Here is a 21,243-nt window from a genome sequence, read left to right as displayed (position 1 = left end):
TATGAGTGTGGAGTGGTGCCGCTTCTATGAAATTGTGACAGATTTCTAGAGCACTCATGAATACCAAGGAACGCCCCGCCAGACAATTGATTACACTTGAATAGCCTTAACTAGCTATTACTTCTAATACATATTAAGCTCTTTTTCAATTGTAACAGACCCTTTATTACTCCTCATTATTTGCTTTTAACCCTTCTAATAACCAGTGTTTTAAAAGGTGAGGGCGTAAGGCGAGGCGTTTTACATCTGTCTCAGTGAGGCGTAAGCCCCGAGACACGGGGCGTAAGCCCCATGGGGTTTTAATTTTTAGTATTTTATAAAATGATATAATTATAATAAATACTTTTAAATAGGTGAAATAGCATAAAAAATTGAAGAAAACTATAAATAAGTGATATATATATATATATATATATATATATATATATATATGCTCCACCCCCACAAAAAAACTAATTAGAACAATCTATTATATGCTACTTACAAGTACAAATGACTGCTCGTTACTTTTTTGAAATAGTAGAAGACAAGATAAATAATTGAAAAAGAATATATATTAGACATTCTAGCAATAAAAAAAGATCATGACTTTTAAATTTAATGTTTCAGTTCCTTTTTAAAACATTTGAGTAATTACATGTTGACTTTTGAGAATTTGGGCATTATATTAAGGACTTATTTAACAAATTTCGTTTTAGTTTGAAGAAGTTTTCTAGGCTTACGCCCCAACACGCCCCAACAAAAAAAACTCACCCCAAACGCCCGGGCGTACGCCCCAAATTGCTGGACGTACGCCTTTGGAGACTTTCGCCCCGACCCATCGCCCCGGGGCATTTTTGGTACGCCCCGAAAACGCCTTTTAAAACACTGCTAGTAACGTTAGCAGCAAATCTCTCCTTGTTATTCTATATATTCAGCTTTGAGTTCCCTTCATGAAAAGAGACTTGTCCAATTCTTTGGTTAGTAGAGAAGATGAACTTAAGTTCTTTCCCCATATCCTATTAGTGTACTAGGTTTTCTTTCTTATAATTTTTTTGCTAGATTCACTACTAAAAAACTACTGAAAACCAATAAAAAATAATTGATATTTCTGACCTCACGAGGTCGGTTTCTGAAAAAATGCGACCTCAAAACCGACCTCAAAAGTAGGTCTGGTATGGGCTGGTCGCAAATATTTAGCGACCTCATGAGGTCGGAAAAAAGCGACCACACCTAGTCGGTACATGATTCATCCAAAAAAAAAAAGGAAAATTAACATACCGACCTCATGTGATCGGTTTATTAAATTATTACTTTTTAAGTAAAAGCATTAACAACCACATGGGGTCTGTAAATTATATTAGTTGTTGTATATTTTTTCAAGTTACCGACCTCATGTGGTCGGTATATTGAAAATTTTATTTATTTATTTTTATATTACCAACCTCATGAGGTCGATATATTAAATTATTACTTTTTAAGTAAAAGCATTAACAACCACAAGGGGTCTGTAAATTATATTAGTTGTTGTATATTTTCAAGTTACCGACCTCATGTGGCAGGTATATTGAAAATTTTATTTATTTATTTTTATGTTACCGACCACATGAGGTCGGTCACTATAAATGTATGAATAATGACAATCATAAACCGCGCGACCTCATGAAGTCGGGTTCTTTAAAATGTGGATATTGATATGAACACAACCGACCTCATGTGGTCGGTTTCACAAAATGATATGAACACAATCGACCACATGAGGTCGGTTTATTTAAAATCTGAAAAATGAAATTAAAAAAACCGACCTCATGAAGTCAGTTTTCTGCAGAAAAATTGGCAGCATTCTGCTACTTTTGCAGCTGCCCACCTGCAACAATGAAAATTAGTTCTATATTTAGCTAAAACCAGCTATACTAGCTGCCGACAATCCAACAAGCACATATAATAACATGCTACAACCCGCATTACATCAAATTTAACTCGAAACTACTTCAAATTAAGTTGAATCAAAATGTAATTCAACATTCACAAAAAACATTAAACTACTTCAACCTTTGCAAACATCCACAAAACATTATACTAATCTACATTAACTTAGTCTACAACATCAAGCTACTTCAACATTCACAAACATCCACCAAACACTTTCACATTTTTACAATTCCACCAAAAAAATTCATAAGTTAGTAAGATACTTAAAACTCATCACCACCACTACTTGACTCATCTACAAGTCTGTGTTCTTGACCAACCTCTCGATGTCGTGACCTAGATTGAGAATGGGGAGGTCGATGCTTGGAGCTACGAGCGTCATCAGGATAAAGGGGAATCGCCCTCGAAGAAAGTAATAAGTCTAATTGAGCTTTCATACCAGCAAATTGCTCGTCCCTCCGTCTCTCCCTGTCCTCCGCAGCCTGTAGCTGCTCGTCCCTCCGCCTCTCCCTAGACTCCGAGGCCTGTAACTGGATAGATAGCTCAACAATCTTCTGCTCCATGGCCATAACACTCGCTCTATCTGACGACCAAGCATCATTGGAAGAACCTATGCCTTGCAGGGGCGACTGGAATTTACAAAATGCTCTATTTGCCATTCCATAAGTTGTGCCAAACCTAGTGGGGCCACCAACAGTCGCCATCCAAAGTTCATTCAATTGTTCATCTGTAAGCTCTGTGCCAGGTGGCAGACTGCTGCATAACTCAGCCCGTGATTGTTGAAATTGAATCTGAAATTGAACAAGGAAAATCATCTTTTTAAATGGAAGCATATTTAAGTACAATTTCAAACTTGCACCCCATTCTCAAAATCTGAAAATGGAAGGGAAAACAGATCACTTTGCATGCTTTTCACTTATACTCTCTATTCTCATTGATCCAAACTACAAAGGAAATGATATGGGATTAGAGTTTATGCTCTGCAGGTTTATCAAAATTGCAGCTGACTGTTACATTGCAACAACATCAGTGGAATATGCATCAGAGAAAATATGGCACTTCATCATTTCACTGAACCAGTTCTTTGGCTATCCCATGATGAAAGACTAGTCTTTACCATTAGTTACAATGCAAATTTAATAATTCTAGTTAGTTTGATATTAGCAATTTGTAATACCAACTTTGGTACTGCCCAAAAGAAATTTCAACTCTAATAAGAACTTCAACTCTAATAAGATGTTGGAGATCAAACTTGTTTAACTTTACTGAAGATCTTTAAAGTTATTTTATGTTTGTTATATTCGAGCTCTTCCACGGGGTAATGGTCCTTGTCATTAGAATTATTTTGCTCAGGACATTCCGGGGACTGCTTTTATTACTGCCTATAGATAAATCATGTACTTATAAATGGTACTTCAATTCATAAACTTTCCAAATAAGTTTACGTTTCCAGAATTGAAATATGATGTCTGGTTGTTATGAAACTCAGCTTTAATACAGTGAAAAAATAGCATTTGTCAATGCTAAGTTGGTAGCTGTGCCAATATATTGATGGCAGACCAGAAATTTCTTTCTGGATAAATGGGATACAAACCAAAAAATATGCTTGACTGCTCCTTCGCAAAAAGAATCATGTCGGCTGTTGACTGAGGTTTTTCCGAAGTGAACTCTCCCTAGTTTACATGTACAATATCTTTTAGGAAGCCTCTATCTGTGATAGCAATTAGAGGAAGAGACAATTTTTGTGATTCGTATTGAAGCTTTTATTTTGTCCTAGTCTTGTTTTCATTTTCTTTTTCTTTTCTCCTTCTTCAGGTACTGAAGTTCTTATTAGAGTTGAGTTGAACTTCGGTACTGATATATATTAGCAATTTAAGAAAACATCTTTCCTTATATGTTCACTTATATCCACTGACAAAAGCTGCAAATTGCAATTTGCAGTAGTACTACTACTATATATAAATAGTGTTCTTCTCTTTTTCATATATTCATATGGAACCAATTAGAGAAAGTGAAGAGATAAAAGCAATAGATATACTGCACACCAAAGGGTAAAATCCTGGCTTGATAAAAGCACATGAAAAGTAGAAGCTTCTGTTTTAGAAAAAGAAATTCAATTAAACTTACGTAGGACTGCTTAGCCCGTTCCTCGACCCATTTGTCTGGTTCTTCACTGTTTTTCTTCTTCTTCACATGAGTGATTCTGAATGCCTCATCTTGAGACAATATCCTCTTTTCTTTGAGTTCCTGCAAAAAGAATAATTGAGTAATTAATAAAGAAAACGAAATAAATTGATTATCCTACAATGGGACCAAAGGAAAAATACCAACTCCTTCCTCACAGCCGCATGGCTCTTAGCCCCACTAGTGTGTAGGGAGCCACCCTTTGTAGAATTTCTGGCTAGCTTCCCTTTTTCACTTTGTTTCTTAAATTCATCAGACGGCCAGTACTGCAATAGCTTGTTATAGGCCTCAGGACGGATCCAATCAGGCTTTGCTTGTTCTTCACGAACCCTTCCTAATGCACCCTTTAGCAGCTGCCCTGCTTTTTTCTCAAAGTTTTGGGCGACATGAGCTTCATGTTCCGGGAGCCAGAAACACTTTCTCTGCAATGAATAGTAATGAGTTTATTAATAAGGAATCAATCAATATTGTAGTAAATTATTTGAATAAAAATAATAAATTCATATACCTTAAAGGTTAGATAGGTCTGTCTCTTCTAGTCTGGTTCCACCTTGGCCCAAGTCGGCGAGTCCGTGAAACAACCCTGTATCGTCCGCGAAAGAATTCTTGAAGCTTTGTCCGGTAAAAAACTGAAAAAACATAAACAATTAAACACTAGAGGTTTAACATCTCAATGGTATTATTCCGACGTATGCATGCTTCAGTGAAAGACTTTGTTGATTACTTCCGCAATAAAGGTCTAGATGGAACTTCTGCATTGTTGCATTACAAGATCCCGCCATAGCTATGTAATAATATTGGAAAGTAGGATGAGAGAATCTAACTTGTGATGTTCTAAAGTAAGATAATTCTTATGCTTAAGCTTTATATAGTGAAAATAATAAGCACTTCTATTATCTTTGGAAGATTATACTTATGACTGCTCTGTTGTACTTGTATGCTAGATTCATGTCAACAAACTAACGATCATTATGTGATAGAAAGAAAGCAACAGTTCCTACAGGTCACAGATGATGCATGGAAAGTTTCAGATGCTTTTTTATATGCATTGAATCAGCCCTAGGCTCATAGACTAGTGGACTTTGCTTTAAAAAAAAAACATAAACAAATAACATCTCGTGAAAGGATAACTCATACCTATATCCCACAGGCTCGATGATCAGGCGCCCACTGGCATCATAATGCTCCAGCAGTGAAGCATCCACACCACCTGCAGGTAAGTTTTCATCTGTGGTACGATTGTCAGGCTCAGAGCCACTACCTCCAAGGTGACGACCGTCTACCCCAAACTATGCAGTAGATGCTGAAGAATGATGTGATACGGTCGGGCTTGGAGTAGCCGTTGGAGTACCGCTAGACGTCGCCCGCTGAGATCCGGTAGGCAATTGACTGAAGCCCTGTGGGGTATCATAACCAGGTGTAAGGGGAAGTGCCTCAGTGAATCCCTGACGTGGAGAAACATGGGGGTCCACAGAATTGAACGGAGACGGTTGAGTATAGCCCATGCCGATCATCATAGAATCATAAGGTAATGGAGCGCCCCGTGGTGGATAAGGTAATGAAGCCCCGTGTGGTGGATGAGGTAATGGAGCGCCCCGTGGTGGTGGATATGGCGACGGGCTTCTATCTCTAGTCACCGCGGGACCTGGCTCTTTCCACAAAGCCCTACTACTCTTTTTATGTTTCTTTGGGGCAGTAGCAATACCCTTGCTCCTTTTATCATCTGTCATCTACACATCAAAATATATATATATATATATATATATATATAGATATATATATATATATATTAGAAGTGAATCCAGAGAAAGTTCTAAAATACATGGGAAAGAAGGTTATTAAATTATTGTAGTTAGAACTCCACGTAGAACAAAACTGAATTCAACATCCAATTAGAACTTTAGATATATTTTTTAAACTAACATTTTTTCTTTTTTGCAGGGCTAAGGTCTGTATGGACATGCAATTTTTTCAGAAAAATTAAAGTAGAAAATGGTGTGGTACAGGCTGGAGCAGTCTCTCTTTTATAAAGCAGGCTACATCTTCAGGAAGGGATATGGGAAGCGATGTCATGACAGCACAAGCGGAAACAAAGGCTCCAAGCAGATGTCTTACAACATATGCAACAACTGAAGAATACCAAGGAATTCACAGGGGCACAAACTGTGAACTCAGGGCAAGCTTGAAAGGAACAGATGCAACAGTCCATGGGCAGCATTTTCTCTTACAAGTAGACAAGCTATAAGTCTTAATTTGGTCATTAGTTTAATTTTCTCTTATTATTAGCCTTTGGCTACATTTGAGAAAAACATGAACTTTGAGATGCTGAGGCCAGCACTTTGAACTTCAACTAGAGAAACTACCATAGACAACACATATGACACAACATAATTAACAACACATCCAAAAGGAACCACACCATGATAAAAGTAAAATAGCTAAGTATGTAATGACATCTGCACTTTATCTTACTTGTAAATAGATAAAAGGATGAATTAAACACAACAAAGTGCTAAAACTCCTCTCCTTAAGAATAAAAAGTTTAGCAGGCTTAATAAAATGTTGTCAACCCCTCAATAAAACAGGCAGTCCCTAAACATGAAAAAGAAATGCACCACCAATTAAGCTTAATAAAATGTTGTCAACCCCTCAGTAGAATAGAAAAAATTTCTCATCAATGGCACTGGTGGTTTCAAGGAAAGAGGTTTATTACTGGGAAATTGGTTGCTGCTGATTGGGCTCAAAAGATGCAGGCTGTGAAGAACTGGTTTGTGCACACTTGGTTGAGGATAATTGTAACAAATATGGAAATGGCTGTGCAGATGGATTCAGTGCACAATTGGTTCAAAACTGGTACAGCACTGTTACTTTTGGATTTCATGCAATCTTGACTGCATATGGGGCTGCAGCAGGACTCTTTTCATCAAGGGCTGTTTGGTGGGAAAAGGGTTGGCACATATTTTTAATTCTTCTGAAGGCATCAGTGGTAGTATGGTGGCTGGTGTTTTGAAGAGAAGTAAATTGATGCAAATTTGGTTCATAACTGCAGGCAGCAGTTATATACTGCACATTCTGTTGTAGATTAGGAAGAACTTGGAGAGGGAGATAGAGATCATTTATACCTGAAACTTCACACTCAAATCTGTATGGGTAGAATATGTGATTTTAAGGGTACCTGGCCCCAGTTCCGGAATCAAGTACCTAATGCATGAGAGAGAAAAAAATCAGTCAACTGCCCTGCATGAAAAATAAGTAGTAGATAGTAATAAGTATTTCTCTAGCACACAAATTGAGTTTGCTATGAAAATTTAGAGATATAGTTTTCCCCTTACAAAATCATAGAATTTCATTAATTGCTGAACCATATGTAATTTAAACAGCTAGCCAACCATCTCAATTTTAGCCAACTAAATTACACAGTACAACCAAACAATCATCCTTTCTGACCAGCAATTTTTACCAGGATCAGCCCCCTTTCTTACACAATAAAGAAATAAGCTCACAAATCCTAGGCTACTAGTTATAAATATATTCTGTAGCAGCATTAAAAAGCAGAGTTTGATAAGCTCATTTGCCACATAGCTAAGACTGATATGAGCACAAGAAGAGTTTGATAAGCTCATTTTCCATATAGCTAGGAATAACTGAAATACAAATCCGAAATCACCTGGGAATGCTTCTTCCATCCAGAGCATCCTTTGCTGAAGTAGCAGTTTCTGCATCAGTAAATTGCGCTAGAGCCTGAAGATGGTTCAAAGATGCGAGGGACTTGTCAGCTAATTAGGAGGTCAACAAGCATATTGACACTGATCAAATTTGCTTAAACCACTCTTCTGAAGCATAAATACCTGGAATCCTACAGTCTTCTCAAATGTTGTAATCTTGTGCACAAACCCAAAAGCTGAAAACACCTGAAAGAATAGGATAATTTCATAAATGAATCTAATCTTGTTGGTTTTCCTCAGTTCGCTGCAGGAGTTGGAGATCCGGTGCAGCAGATGGACAACAGATTTGCACTTCAAAGAAACAGTTTATCAAAATTTATTAATTCATTCGCAGAAATCCTAAAAACAACAGAGTACGTATTAGTAAAACAAAGAAAAAAACACAAACATTCAGCGAAGATAAACGGGGATCATGATACGGATAAACAACATACTCACAACATAAGCTGATGCAAAAGAAAGAGATGATATTCGTCATCATCACCGTCTCCCTCTTCTGACCATTCTTCCACATCAGTTGTTTCATTTTCATCATTAGGCCCATTCACCTCTGGATTAATTTCTTCTATATCAATTTCTTCTAATATGTGTTCTAGATGCTCTAAATCCTTTTCTAACTCATTGTCAACTGTTCGGTGAACACTTGATACGTCGTCAGCTTGGAACGCAACAGGCAACACATTCTCCACTTCCACTTGACCCACAGGCTTGGTTTTAATTACCACCCACCAAGCAGACTTGTCTGGGCGCAAGGGATAAAGGGCATAGTACACTTGCCTAATCTTTTGTGCAATAATAAAAGGATCATAAGCCCCGTATTCCCTTGTGAGGTTTACTTCGGTGATGTTATACTGCTTGAATTCCCTCGTACCTCTATTTAGCGTTAGATCGAACCACTTGCACCGAAAAAGTACAATTTTCTTTACTTGAAAACCAGAAAACTCCAGTTCTAGGATCTCCTTGATTACACCATAATAATCAACCCCCGTTTGGTTTCCATCACCACCTTTAACCCAAACCCCACTGTTGTTAGTTCTCATATGATTGGAGTGTTCTTCAGTAGTAAACTTGAAACCATTTACCACATATTTGTCCATAGAACAGACGCTATCGGGTCCCCAAGATATGTCTTTCAAAAATTGTTCATTGTAACCATATTGTGTACTATGTACCTATTAGTAGTTAAGAAATAATAATTTAGCAATATCAGAACGAGCACTTTTTTATTTAAGATAGCTTTATGAAAAACCCATATAACACTTGCGTAATCTTTAAACCACGTTGCAAACTGTTCGTACACTTGAGACTCGTCTTTTATCTGTACAAAGTAACTGCCCAACATAATGGCAATAGAGTTAGTCATTATGCCTTGGTATTGCATAATTAGTGCAATATAATAGCAACTTACTCATAATATGATTGAACTTCTGGACAATTCAGCAAGACATGTGTCAACGCAGACTTAAACTCCATATCATTCAATTCTCTGTTTTTACGTTTTTTTGATCCCGTACCCGGTCGATTGAAGATAAATATCGGCATCGCGAAAGCATCATTGACACCTCCGTCGTAGTGCCGATTGGGCCTGTTTCGCAAGCAAGGAACATCATCTCCAAAGTAGTGAGAACAAAAATGAGATGTTTCTTTCGCAAGATATGCTTCGCAAATTGAGCCCTCCACTCTATGTCTCTGCATGATACCTTGCTTAGACCTGCCAATAGTCCTGCATAATATTATATTAAGCGTGAGTTTTTAAATTAAACAATTTGATAGAAATAAATAAAAATTTAGGCTCATTACCTCTCAAAAGGATACATCCACCGACATTGAACTGGGCCTCCGAGTCTGGCTTCCTCCGCAAGGTGAATTGGAAGATGTTCCATCACATCGAAGAACCCCAGTGGTAGAATCTTCTCCAACTTATTTGTGATTACAGGAATATTCTTATGCATCCGTTCTAGGTTGTCTACCCTCAATGTGCTAGAACACAACTCTTTAAGAACAAACTAATTTTTGTCATAGGTTTCCAGATTCGGGTAGGCAAGCCACTAAATGCAATGGGGAGTAAAGTTTCCATGAAAACATGACAATCATGACTTTTCATCCCATGTAACTTTCCTTGCTCCATATCGACATGTTTTCCCAAATTTGATGCATACCCATCAGGCATCTTCAAGTTCTGGACCCACTGACAAATCTTTCGCTTTTGCTCCATTGTGAATGAATAACCAGCCTTAGGCTTAAAGACTCTGTTCTGTTTGTCCTGTAACCATAACTCTTTTCGCTTACAGTATTCCTGTACGTCATTCTTGCCTTTGCATTATCTTTTGTCTTGCCTTTGCATTATCTTTTGTCTTGCCCTTAACATCCATCACTATGTTGAACAAGTTATCAAAGTAATTTTTTTCAATATGCATGACATCAAGATTATGTCGGAGAAGATTATCTTTCCAATATGGTAACTCCCAAAATATGCTTTGCTTAGTCCAGTTATGTGCTGACCCATACCCATCGAACTTGTACGGTGCTTCTTCAGTAACCTTCGGAAAGTTTTGAACCCTCTCCCAAATATCCTCTCCCGACAGTCTTGGAGGTGGACAATTTCGTTCAATTATGTTCTTCCTAAATGCATTTTCCATACTTCGAAACTCATGATCTATTGGCAAAAACTGACAGTGGCAATCAAACCATGAATTTTTATGGCCATATTTTAAAGTGAAAGATTTAGTATTTTCCATGCAGTAAGGACAAGCTAACTTTCCAGCTGTCATCCACCCAGACAACATTCCGTAAGCGGGAAAGTCATTAATAGTCCACATTAACGTGGCCCGCAAATTAAAGTTCTGCCTACGCGATACATCAAACGTGTCAACCCCTTCAACCCATGACAGTTTCAACTCATCAATCAAAGGTTGCAAGTATACATCAATCAAAACTTTTGGATTACGCAGAACAGGAATAATGCAATTAAGGAATATATATGGACTAGTCATACACAACTCGGGTGGAAGATTATACGGTGTTAAGAAAACAGGCCAGCAAGAATAGGGAGCAGCAGAAACAGAATGTGGAGTGAATCTATCTGAACATAAACCCAACCTAATGTTCCGTGGTTCAGCTGCGAAGTCTGGATATGTTCTATCAAAATGCTTCCAAGCTTCTCCATCTGATGGATGACACATAACACCAGGCGGCCTTCTATTCTCACTATGCCATCTCATATGAGAAGCAGAGCTATTTGATGTGTACAATCTCTCTAACCTTGGTATAAGAGGTAAGTAATGCATCGCCTTAAAAGCAACTCTCTTCCCGCTACGAGTCCGCTTAAAACGAGCTCTGCCACAAAACTTACAAGATTCTAGACCGACATCATCCTTATAATATAACATGCATCCATTTTCATAACAATCAATTTTGTAGGACGAGAGTCCGAACTTTGACACCAATCTCTTTGCCTTGTAGTAGTTAACAAGTATCTCTAGATTCGGGTCAACTAATTCACGTATAAGGCTAATCACAGCATCCATTGCCCCTTGAGGAACATTCCAATCTGCTTTGATACTTATTAATCTAACAGCAATAGACAATTGAGAGTGCGGACTCCCGTCACACAAAGGCCGACTAGTATCTTTCAACTGTTCAAAAAAATGACTAGCTTCCTCATTAGGATCTTCTTCAACATGGTTACCGGATTCAAAATCGGAATGCATCCCATAAGCATCCTGAATCATGTTGTGCATTCTATAATTTTGGACACTAGGTTCTGCCGACCTACTACTTTCACCAACAACAAAGTTTTGAAATCCTCCCAAACCAGTATCCGTTTCTCCATGACTAGTCCACAATGTATAATTTAATTGAAAGTCGTAGGTATAGAGATGAAGCCTAACAATCTCTGGCGTCTCATAATTCCTACATGCACATTTCTCACAAGGACACCTAACCAAGCCTTCTATTATAAAAAGGTTCAAGTGTCATTGCATATTCAACAAAAGCAATGACACCATCCATAAATTTTTCCTCATCCCCCCTCTACCATAATTTGTTCTACAGTACATCCAACTACGAGATTCCATCTACACGAATTACACAAAATTTGAAATTGTTAATACCCAAATACAATGTTTAATTTAATTTTAAAAAAACAGCATAGAATGAAATTTGTAGAAGTGTTTAAAGCATTTAGTAGCAACCCAAAATAGCAAGTATGTCACACCAAATGGGAAATACTACAACACCTAGGACTTGGGAGGATTGACGGGTAATCAGATAATTCCTATCATCTGAATGTTAGTAGATTAGGATAATATTATATCAGCATAAATGTAGGATATCTGATTACCAGTCAATCCTTGCCCCACATATATCTATTTGATGACTCCTTTTCTCTGGTCATTTAGTTCTGAATTTATAGTTATTCATTTTATATGTATTCTGTTGTTTATTTTTCTCACTTTCTTTCAATTGCATGTTATTGCTCCAAGTCATAGTTCAATTGCTAACCTCTAAAACATGATTGAAGTAGCACATCTTCACATCTAAAGCCACATGAATTTTATTATAAGCAAAGGGACAAAAGGTGCATTTGACTTGCAGAGCATTTGTGCAGCAAACGTAGGGAGAGAGGTTTAATTTGCAGTCAGGATATGAGAAAAAGCATGATGACTCTGTTGCTGGGAAAGTTCTATTTTTAGGAGAAACTGGTCATTATCACATTGATAAGGTCTCATTTGTTCGACTGGTGTGTTTTTTCTCTCTGCTATTTTTATGACATTTTATCCTCTATAATTGACATACAAACTATATTATCACCTAGCAAAAGTGAAGGATAATAGACGGAGATGATTGAACAAAGAGAAGGAAGGAAACTCCAATCTAGAAGGAAATAAAAAGTTGCTGCCGAATGAGAAGCTGATGAGAAGCAGATATACAAAGCTGCGATTTAGCTTGAACGAAGTAATACTGTCCGCGAAGGAGAATCTTTTGATATGGTATCTTTCGCACAAAGTGGGAAATATGGATACTACTGGTTGCCCGAAAATTATTGTTACTTTGTTAATATTTTGATTGCTTTTTGCACTACGTGGAGCTATAGAGGATCTATTTTACACATCAAAACATTTTACTTTTATTTCTAAGCACTATTCCACCATTTAATAATATTTTGTCAATGGTTACTTTGTCATGAATTTATTTCAATGAGTTATTGGATATGTTAGAGACCTCAACAACTGGAATTGAGAATGCTTTTTGAGTAATTGTACACTCAGAAAAGCTAATTTGACAAATACAACAAATAGATTATACTCTGTGCTAGGATATCCCAAAGTAATTGGATTCCATGTAAGTAAATTTATAAACTTTTAGGAAGTTGGTTGATGCTCCAGTCATTTAACTTTGCAAACTTTCAACGCATTTCGATTTTCACTGTCAGTGTATTGTTTATGACTGATAATGTAAACCTTTTAGTCTATAAAAGCTTGTGAATAAGATGTCTAACTAAGTTGCAAATTCAAACAAGTACAAACTAGGTACCACTCAACAGCCAACGACTAACTAACAACATTCAGTACTAGAATACATCTCTCTTAACTCCTCATTAACACTGTTAAAACTTGCTTTTGCATTATTATTTCAAGAACTAAGCTAAAGTGCTCCTGTTGTTTTTATAGTAGGAAGCATTATTATTTCAAGAAAGGTTCTGCAAATATCTTTTCTGTCAATTTTTCTGAGGCTTATTACCAAGATTCCTCCACGATTCTTCGCTCTTTCTGATTTATGTTGCTCTACATTAAGTAATTCTTCCATAAGTTATAAGAGTAACTATTATGGTTTAAAATAAAGTTCTACAATCACATTGTAGTATAGCTAATTTCATCGTAGTAAAATATTTATTTTACTAGACGTGATCTTTATATCTTTATTGAAGTACTAGCAAAACTTATACTTTCATTACTTTTCTTTATCATTATCCGCGCATCGCGCGGGTACAGATACTAGTTAAACTCAAAATTATAGAACTTTCACGGACATTCTTCTTCTTTTTTCCCTCCAGGACTGCCACCTACCCCATTTCAGTAACATTACGTGGAATAATACTATGTCCTTTCAAATCACAAAAAAATATTTCTGATTGTCCTAATTTGTTGTGAATTTCTAAAACATGATTCTTTCTCTGATTAATTTCTTGCCCTTTGAACACTCTCATCACTCTTCCTATAGATTCCTCAATCAAATTGAAATCTGTTCTCACAAAACCTCAGTCAATGTGAAGGAGAAGGGACACTATCCAAACAAGCTAAGTTCGCACATTATTCTACTAAATCTACCAAAGCTAATTTGCAGCCATCACGCGTAGTATCTGAGAATGGAAAGTAAATCGAATGGTCCATCAAACTATTATCACTTCACAGAAATTTACAAACAACCACAGTTCCACTTTGACAAAAAAATCCCCAATTATGATAAAACAGAAAATATGTGACAACCCCCAACAAGAAAAATAAACAGAGCTTTCAAAAGGGAAAATGAGCAGCCAAGTTAAAACAAAAATACAGTAATATAAATAGAAATATCAGCAAAAAAATAACTTGTTGCTAGTCAACAAAAAACTAACATAAACATGCTTATACTTCTACAAATCCAGAGCTAAAGAAAAAGATTTTGCCTACCTTAACTACCATAGAATTATGAAAAAAAAACGATCAAGTACAATTTGTACCTAGTCGACATACAATTTCAGACAATAATAGTCACTAATGCTGCATCAGTTATGGGGAAAAAATCCTTACCTTAAATACCATGGAATGGAATTATGAAAGAACCCCAAAAATTATTTCACAAAAAAAAAGGATGGGTCTTTAGCATCCAAAAGATAGAAATGGAATCTTAGGAATGGTGTATGAAAACCCTTAAACAAAAACCCTTAAACCCTTAAGTTAGGGCTATGTAAAAATAAGTACCTCAAATGTGATGGTGGGAGAAGGCTGCTGGAAAGTGGGCGGCGACGGCGGGGAGAAGGCTGAAATCGCCGGCAATCGGAGAGAGGGAGAGAGGAGGTGGTGACGAGAGAAAAGGGGCGGGGGGTTAATGTGAAAGGGGGGAAATGTGAAATGTGAAATGTGAAATGTGATGGCTGATATTATTTTTGGGTTGCCGACGACATGAGGTCAGTAAATTAATTATTTTATTTTTTAGTTACCGACCTAGTGAGGTCGCTTAATCGTAGAATTTTTTTTGAATTTTTTTAAATTAACATACCGATCTCATGTGGTCTCCTAATTAATTATATATTAAATTTTTCATAAATATTTACCGACCTCATGTGATCAATACTGTTTAGTGAGTTAGGTTTCCAACCTCATGAGGTCGGTAACGTATTTTTAGAAATTTATTATTAAATTAGCGACCTATTGAGGTTGGTTCTTGTAAAATAAAAATTACAAAAAAAAAAAAACATGCTTATGCGGACTTCATGAGGTCGTTTTTTTTTTCCGACCTCAGTGAGGTCGGTTTTCAGCAGTTTTTTAATAGTGATTATGGTTCCTAGTTTTGTACTAGAAGAGCTTGTTGAATTCTGGGAGATACATTCATACCGGGTGAAATATCCTTAAGGACAGTATCTTAATTGACACGCCACAAGCTATGAGATTGTTCGAGAACTCCCTACAATGTTCGTGATCGAGTATTTTCCGTAAGATTTCCAACAATCATAAGGATATTTTCACCCAAGTTGAAGAAGAAGAATGATTTATTCATGTTGGTGATTCAAGATCTGTTTAAATTATTAGGGTGGAAAAAAAAGTTCTTCTTAAAATCACTTTTGAAAAAAAAAAATTGGCATTAACTGAGGTGGTATTTGTTCCTGATTATATTTGAACCAATTTGGTTGCTATGTGATTATTAGGAAAAATTGGATAAATATTTTATTTGAGTTTGATAAAGTGTTAACAAAATTAACGTTTTCGTGAGTAATGGGTATATTTACCATAGTTATATTAGTATTGATACTAACTTTTCTCATATTGCTTTCTTTTAAAATATTTGTTGATGATTACATAGTGTGAGTAAATTTTACATAATTATTTGGGTGAGGTTATATTATTAGTTTGTTATATTTTTAAATAAATATCTTACGAGAAATTAGTTATGCTTCTTATGAGTTATGAAAATATTATTCCCTTATCTTAAAATATTTGAAAATGTGGGGGTTATGATGTCTTATGAGGTATGAAAATAATATTACCCTAGAATTATGTTGAGAGATTTTTTTTAAGAAGTGATATATTTTACGTGGTCTTATTTTTTGGAATGATTTTGGAAATGAGAATTTGTGAAGAAGAAAAAGTACAAGGATAGAAAAATATTTTGGTGCAGATGTTTATACTTATCTTGTTGATAATGATCTTAAAATATATTATGGTGTTATTTCTTCACTTGGTGTATTATTTTGGAGAGAAGCAACTTGTGATAATTTGTTATAGTGAATTAATATTTGTTGTATTAGAGGGGTACAATGATGCTAAAGTAGATCTCAAAATCCATGTGTGGTTATTTGTTTATCATTGGTGGGGTTCAATAGTATGAAAATCAGCCAAGTAGACCATAATGAAATATGAGTATGGTTTGGAGTTGGCTAGTAATGAGACTTATGATACTTTTCAGTGAGTATTAAGGTTGAATTGAAACCAACGTGACTATATATTGTGGGTTCCAAGCAGCGTTAGCTGTGTGAGAAAAATAAAATTTTCAATAGCAATAAAACATATCTGTTTGAGAAATAAAGTGATAAAACAGCGTTGTTGTGAGAAGAAATTATTTCCATGAATTATGTGATGTGTGAGGTGAATTTGGCCGATTCACAGGACTAAAAGAAACATCAAAGGGAACCAGACTTTTGTCAGTTAAGAAGATCAACAATGATGGTAACCCAACCTATGTGATTGGAGATCCCATGAATTAGGTTCGTATGGGAAATAACAAGTCATTAGTTGATCAAAAGTGCACTATTAAATTATGTCACTTCGTATGGTGTGTAAATATAGTGCACTTCTGCAAGTCAAAGCGAGGTTTAGTTATAAACTCTTAATCCAAGTCATATCCTTTATAGGTGGTGTATTGCTCTGCAGAATATACTTGATGATTGGACCTATATGAGTGTGGAGTGGTGCCGCTTCTATGAAATTGTGACGGATTTCTAGAGCACTCATGAATACCAGGACACTCGCATGGCTATTGTACCAGACAATTGATTACACTTGAATATCCTTAACTAGCTATTACTTCTAATACATATTAAGCTCTTTTGCAGTTGTAACAGACCCTTTATTACTCCTCATTATTTGCTTTTAACCCTTCTAATAACGTTAGCAGTAAATCTCTCCTTGTTATTCTATATATTCAGCTTTGAGTTCTCTTCATCAAAAGAGACTTGTCCAATTCTTTGGCTAGTAGAGAAGATGAACTTAAGTTCTTTCCCCATATTCTATTAGTGTACTGGGTTTTCTTTCTTATAAAATTTTTGTTAGATTCTGGCTCCTACTTTTGTATTAGAAGAGTTTATTGAATCTTGGGGGATACACACCCATACCGGGTGAAATATCCTTAAGGACAATGTCTTAGTTGACCCGCCTCAAGCTATGAGATTGTTCGAGAATTCCATACAATGTTTGTGATCGAGTATTTTCCGTAAGATTTCCAACACAAAGTCCTAGACCTTTAGACACACCTAACACTTCAGTAATGATTTTTTAAATTTAGTCTAACATTGGCTTCCATAGGATGTAAGCGCCCTTCTCTATGTCCCAAGCTCCCTTTCTTGAAATGTTGCCCACCACTTAATTTACGGTTGTTTACAAGTCGAATTCTTTCCCATTCCACTCTTTATAAGTTTTACATCTAGTCTATATTGGGTGGTCATCACTTCTCCTTGAATAACCTTATAGTCCTTACATGTAGTTGTATTATGTCTTCTTATAAGGATAAAGTCTATTTGACTATGGTCACCTCCCATCCTAATAAGTTATTAGGAGAGAATCTCTATTTTTAGAATATGTGATATCTACCACTTATCATGAGCTAGAGCGAATTCTAAGATAGTCTTCCCTTCGTCATTCACAGTACCATAACCATAACCTCTGTGTACGTACTTGTTAAGAAAACGTCGCTATTTTTACCTATAGGACCATTTAGATCTCCCATATAAAGATTTGTTGGTCACCTGTATGTTTATATATATCTAAATCTTAGAAGTTAGATAATGTATCTAATCCGATTTGAAGAATATAGACACTAATAATATTGATTGTTTCATTTTCCATACAAGTCTTAGTGCAATGATCCTAATTCCCAACTCGTGTTACCTCTACGCTATTATCATGTGCCCCTGGTTCTACAATTATTCACTCCTTTCCTATTTTTATTTATCTCATAATATAATAATTAATAACTCATGTTACTTATTTCTCTCGCCTTTTGCTCTATTCATTTAGTTTCCTGTAGGTATGCAATATCAACTCTCCTTCTCTTTAGAGTATCAACTAACTTCATCAACATTCCTATCAAAATACATATGTCTACTTACCTAAATCCAACTCTCTTTGACTAATTTATTGATAAGACAAAGTACATTCTATATTTTGATGATTGTCAAACTACTGAAGAAACAGAGAGAGAACTAGTCCGCCATCTGCTTCTTCTGTACGTCGTACAATCAACAGCAACAACTGTAAAGATTCATTGCCAACTGTACAACATTGTTGCGGCCCATGCCTTAAGTCAAACATGGGATGAGTGGTCTCTGTCTCACCCACATGTTCCCCAATATATATACAACTTGTTCCAACATATTGGGTATCACTTGAAAACCTAAACCATCTTGTGCAAATTCTTTCCGCCACAAGTTCTCAAGTGCTCTCAAGAACAAAGTCACTTACAAACTGAAGAACCTTATCCAGACACTAGATTATGCCAATGTTCTTTAGGTTGTTGTGAGCCTTTGTTCATTTGTTCTTTAAACTGTAACTCTTCTTTCAAGAAGTTGTTGTAGGTAGCTTAAATTCTTAGTAGTTATTAGGCAGTTTACCTATTCAATCTATTGAGTGGTACCCTTGGCTAGAGTTAGTAAAGTGTATTAATTGGTTTGGCTAGAGTTAGTTAAACGTGGTTGTGTGCTTGGCTAAGGGTAGTCAAGAGTTGTAGCTTATAATATGTATATTTTAAGGGTAAGGGATTTATGTGAGTTAAATTCCTAGATTGCAAGAGGTTGTAATATGAAATTGCTCAGTGTAGTGAAGTGAAATCCTACGTGGTAGGTCGTGGTTTTTAATCCCTTGAGCAAAGAGTTTTTCATGGTAAAATCTTGTGTTATTTACCTACCGTACTGCATCAGGGAAATGGTAAACAACCAGGTCCCTCATATACTATTTGGTGGACACACAAATGCTTTTATCAATTAGTATCAGAGCGGGTGTTTTCTAAAAGGGTAACAGTTAGAAAGAATCTGTAAAATGGCGGCTCCACCAAACTTGGAAGAAGGACAATCATCCACCAGACCACCCAGATTCAACGGAAAATACTATGGGTGATAGAAGGTTAGGATGCATGACTTCATTATGGGTGAAGACTCAGAGCTGTGGGACGTCATTTGTGATGGTCCTCGTGTCTCTGTAAAGAAAGATGAAGCTGGTTTGGCAACTACTCCAAAAACAAGGAAAGAATATACTAAGGCAGACATGAAGGCTGTGGAGAAGAACTATAAAGCAAAGAAGATTTTTGTCTGTGGCATAGATACAGATGAGTACAATCGAATTTCATCATGTACAACTGCCAAGGAGATCTGGGAAGCTCTCCAAACTTCCCATGAAGAAACAACTCAAGTAAAAAACTCCAAGATTGACATGCTCACTACAGAGTACGAGCTATTTAAAATGAAAGATGACGAATCTATCCATGACATGCACACTAGATTCACCTCTATAATCAATGAATTCAGGTCTCTAGGAGAGGTCATCACATTTACCAAACTGGTAAGAAAGTTACTTAGAGCTTTTCCTGATTCTTGGGACAGCAAGGTAAATGTCATCTATGAAGCCAAAGATATCACTAAGCTGACTGTTGAAGAACTAATAGGAATCTCAAGACATATGAGATGAAGATGACCTTGAAAAAGATAGAAAGGAATGAAGCAAAAAAAAAGAAAGGAATCTTGTTCTTAAAGCTGCCATAGGAGATTCAAGTGACGATGAATCTAAAATGGCCTATCTTTTGCGGAGATTTCATAAGATAATTAAGAAGAATGGTGAATTCACCAAGACAGGAACCTCCAGCAGAAACTTTAGAGGAAACAACAACTACTGTCATAAATGTGGGAAACCTAGTCACTTCATGAAAGATTGTCCTCGAAACAAGCAAGACAATTATGACAGGACTGCCAGAAGGAACCAGGTTCCCGACAGGATGTTCAGAAGAAGAGAAGTTACTGACGAACTAGTGAAGCAAGCTCTTGCTTCATGGGGAGATTCCTCTAGTGAATCTGAAGATAAAAATGACCAAGGGAACACATCAATAATGGCCATTAAAGAGCAACTGAAAATGAGTCAATATTTTCCCTTATGGATGAGTCTAACATGAATAATGATGATGATAAGGGTAAGGAGGGAAACTTTCTTGACATAAAGAAAAACTTGAAAGCTTACTCTCAAAGAAAACTGATATCACTATCAAGCGTGTTAATTGATGCGTATCACATTCTGGTTGCTGGGAAGAGTGAGCAGAATCAAGTAATTGATGAGATAGAGCAAGAAAGGGACGACCTGCGTATATCCTCTGGAGAAATGAAGAAACAAATCTATAAGACAAACTAACATAACATCTTGTTGGAAAGTCAAGTGAGAGAAGGCGTGAGTTTCTTTCAAGGGAAAGGTGAAGCAAGTGAAACTCTTCTAGTGCTTGAAAATGAGTTAAAAATAGCAAAACTAAGCCTCATTAGTGAGATTGAGAAGAATGAGCTACTGGAAAAGGATTTGAAAAGGGCCAAGTTTGATCTTGACAAAGCTCTAGAGTGGACCTGGTCCTCTGATGTGATTACCTCCATGTACAAGAGTAAAAGAGATGATAAAGAAGGGCTTGGCTTTGAAAAAGATAAAATGTCTAACAATCCACACAACAAATATGTTTCCATAACTGAAAATTGGTTATGCACTCACTGTGGGAAAGTCGGACACTATAAGGAGGCATGTAAAGCAAGGATTGAGTCTCTTCAGAGAAACGAGAATTTTGTCAAAAACGGGAGTTAGAATAGGAAGAGCAGGTCCTTAGAAGAAAGGTTCTCAGAAAAAAAAAATGGAAGGAACGGGTCCTCAAAAGAAAGGATCTCAAAAAGAGAGAAGAAATGTGCTAGCCATGAGGGCTAAAAAGAGTTTGA

General features: G+C 36.4%; 2 protein-coding genes across 10 annotated transcripts; both read right to left on the bottom strand.

Moving 5' to 3' along the window:
* Positions 1-1,943: 1,943 nt before the first annotated feature.
* Positions 1,944-4,877, bottom strand: LOC132630489 (uncharacterized). The gene is made up of 5 exons (XM_060346058.1): positions 4,820-4,877; positions 4,678-4,724; positions 4,239-4,517; positions 4,039-4,158; positions 1,944-2,702 (listed from the first exon to the last, which is right to left on the bottom strand). The coding sequence occupies exons 1-5, from the start codon at positions 4,875-4,877 to the stop codon at positions 2,175-2,177; spliced, it is 1,032 nt and encodes a 343-aa protein (XP_060202041.1). The 3' UTR covers positions 1,944-2,174.
* On the bottom strand, positions 4,305-14,941 carry LOC132630734 (polypyrimidine tract-binding protein homolog 1-like). Of its 9 annotated transcripts, none has more exons than XM_060346307.1 (10): positions 14,783-14,941; positions 9,621-11,896; positions 9,229-9,543; positions 8,255-9,151; positions 7,944-8,006; positions 7,763-7,836; positions 7,218-7,332; positions 5,233-5,825; positions 4,604-4,724; positions 4,305-4,517 (listed from the first exon to the last, which is right to left on the bottom strand). In XM_060346307.1, exon 2 carries the CDS (start codon positions 11,558-11,560, stop codon positions 10,124-10,126), a length of 1,437 nt encoding a protein of 478 aa, XP_060202290.1. In that variant the 5' UTR covers positions 11,561-11,896; positions 14,783-14,941; the 3' UTR covers positions 4,305-4,517; positions 4,604-4,724; positions 5,233-5,825; positions 7,218-7,332; positions 7,763-7,836; positions 7,944-8,006; positions 8,255-9,151; positions 9,229-9,543; positions 9,621-10,123. The 9 variants fall into 9 exon arrangements, with proteins under 9 accessions (XP_060202290.1, XP_060202284.1, XP_060202286.1 ...); XM_060346301.1 differs by having other exon boundaries at positions 7,218-7,296; XM_060346303.1 differs by having other exon boundaries at positions 7,218-7,296; positions 8,259-9,151.
* Positions 14,942-21,243: the final 6,302 nt, after the last annotated feature.

The sequence above is a fragment of the Lycium barbarum genome, chromosome 3 (assembly GCF_019175385.1).
Source record: "Lycium barbarum isolate Lr01 chromosome 3, ASM1917538v2, whole genome shotgun sequence".
NCBI classification, from domain to species: domain Eukaryota; kingdom Viridiplantae; phylum Streptophyta; class Magnoliopsida; order Solanales; family Solanaceae; genus Lycium; species Lycium barbarum.
This window is presented reverse-complemented; position numbering and strand designations above follow the sequence as displayed.